The sequence below is a fragment of the Solanum verrucosum genome, unplaced genomic scaffold, assembly GCF_900185275.1.
Source record: "Solanum verrucosum unplaced genomic scaffold, falcon-dt-bn FXZP01000035.1, whole genome shotgun sequence".
Taxonomy (NCBI): Eukaryota; Viridiplantae; Streptophyta; class Magnoliopsida; order Solanales; family Solanaceae; genus Solanum; species Solanum verrucosum.
The window spans coordinates 423,321-424,834 of NW_026020234.1; the positions used below are offsets into that span (position 1 = coordinate 423,321).

Below are 1,514 nucleotides of genomic sequence, written 5' to 3' on the forward strand. Positions count from 1 at the left end.
GGTTTTTAATACCGAATGCGACGAATGAATGCTAAGGCTTGTATAAGACCTCTGAGAGGTCGAATACGCATGTAACGGCTACGGGGTGCTCCCGAGTCATTACAAACTTGGTATCAGAGCATAATGTTTTGGAAATTGTCCCTTATGATACAAAGTCTCATATGCCACGTCTAGTAAAGTCTTTTTCATCGGTGTGAGTGGCGACACATATATGAGTGAGAGGCTATAGGATGGTAGAAGTTTCACTTCTTTCATTAATCTTGACGTAGTGCCTTAGAGTTTGGTCTATAAGTGTCATTTTCCTAATTCGTGTATTGAGTTTATAGGAAATGAATACGAGGGCTAACCGAACGAGAGCGGAAGAGGAGGTAGTTGATGAAGGAGTTTCGCTCCAAGGTGTGCAAGGTCTTCAAGGTGACCCAGTCCCCATAGGCAATCTAGAGAATGAGGTTCCGGTGGTTCCCCCGGCCATGACTAATAAAGAGATTAGGGAGGCTTTTCTAACTCTAGCCTGAGCCATGACGGCTCAAGCTAACTGAGATGTGGGGCCTAGGGTGAATACAAATGAGAGTACGGTGGGTTCAAGGTTGATAGACTTCGTGAGGATGAATCCTCTTATCGTTTTGGGCTCTAGAATTGGAGAAGATCCCCAAGGATTCTTGGATGAGATTCACAAAATTGTGGATGCTATGGGAGTATCTTCTGGAGAGAAAGAGGAATTGGCTTCATACCAATTGAAGGATGTGGCCCAAATTCGGTACACTCAATGGAACGCAAATAGGCCGGAGGAAGCGGGTCCTATAGAATGGGAGGATTTTAAGAAATCATTCTTGGGTAAGTACTTTCCACTATAGAAGAGGGAGTGCAAACTTCAGGAGTTCATTAATCTTAGGCAAGGTAATATGAGTGTGGAGAAGTATGTTTTGAAGTTCTCTATGTTGTCTAGGGTGAGGAAAGATTTAAAAAGGAGTAGGTATGAGGATCAAGGACAACCTAGGTTTAAGAAGAGGGCTCCAAATCAAGATTTCTCAAGTGCTCCTAAGGTTAACCATGAAGGATGTGGTGGTTCTCAAATTGCTAAGCCTACTTATTCCACTTGTGGAAAGAAGCATTTTGGGAAGTGTTTATCCGGCACTAGTGGTTGCTATGGTTGTGGGTAAAACGATCACAATGTGAGAGATTATCCTAATAATATGTCTAAAGGAAGGAATATTAGGCAAGCTCCTTCTAGTGGTCCTAGTGTTGATGGTCAAGCAAGGAATTGTTTCTATGCTCTCCAAGCTAACAAGGAAGCAAATCCGGATGAAGGTGCCGGTAAGTCATAATTTCTAATTTTGTGTTGGAATCCTTTTGTGTTGGTTTGATGGGTTTCTCCTACGTGGGGGATGGTATGTTGAAGGATGAGTTGAGGTGATTTTGGATATTCTTGTCTCTTTCTTCTATTCCTAATCAAGCTTGAGTCATAGAATTATAGAAGCATGATGCATGTCTTTTGGAGTCTTGTGTGGAAAAGA

The 1,514-nt window shown here is 42.3% G+C and overlaps 1 protein-coding gene across 1 annotated transcript; it reads left to right on the top strand.

Annotated features, from left to right (window-relative positions):
- The first annotated feature begins 605 nt into the window (after positions 1-605).
- On the top strand, positions 606-1,160 carry LOC125832786 (uncharacterized). Its single transcript, XM_049511981.1, has 2 exons — positions 606-838; positions 947-1,160. The coding sequence occupies exons 1-2, from the start codon at positions 606-608 to the stop codon at positions 1,158-1,160; spliced, it is 447 nt and encodes a 148-aa protein (XP_049367938.1).
- The last annotated feature ends 354 nt before the right edge of the window (positions 1,161-1,514 follow it).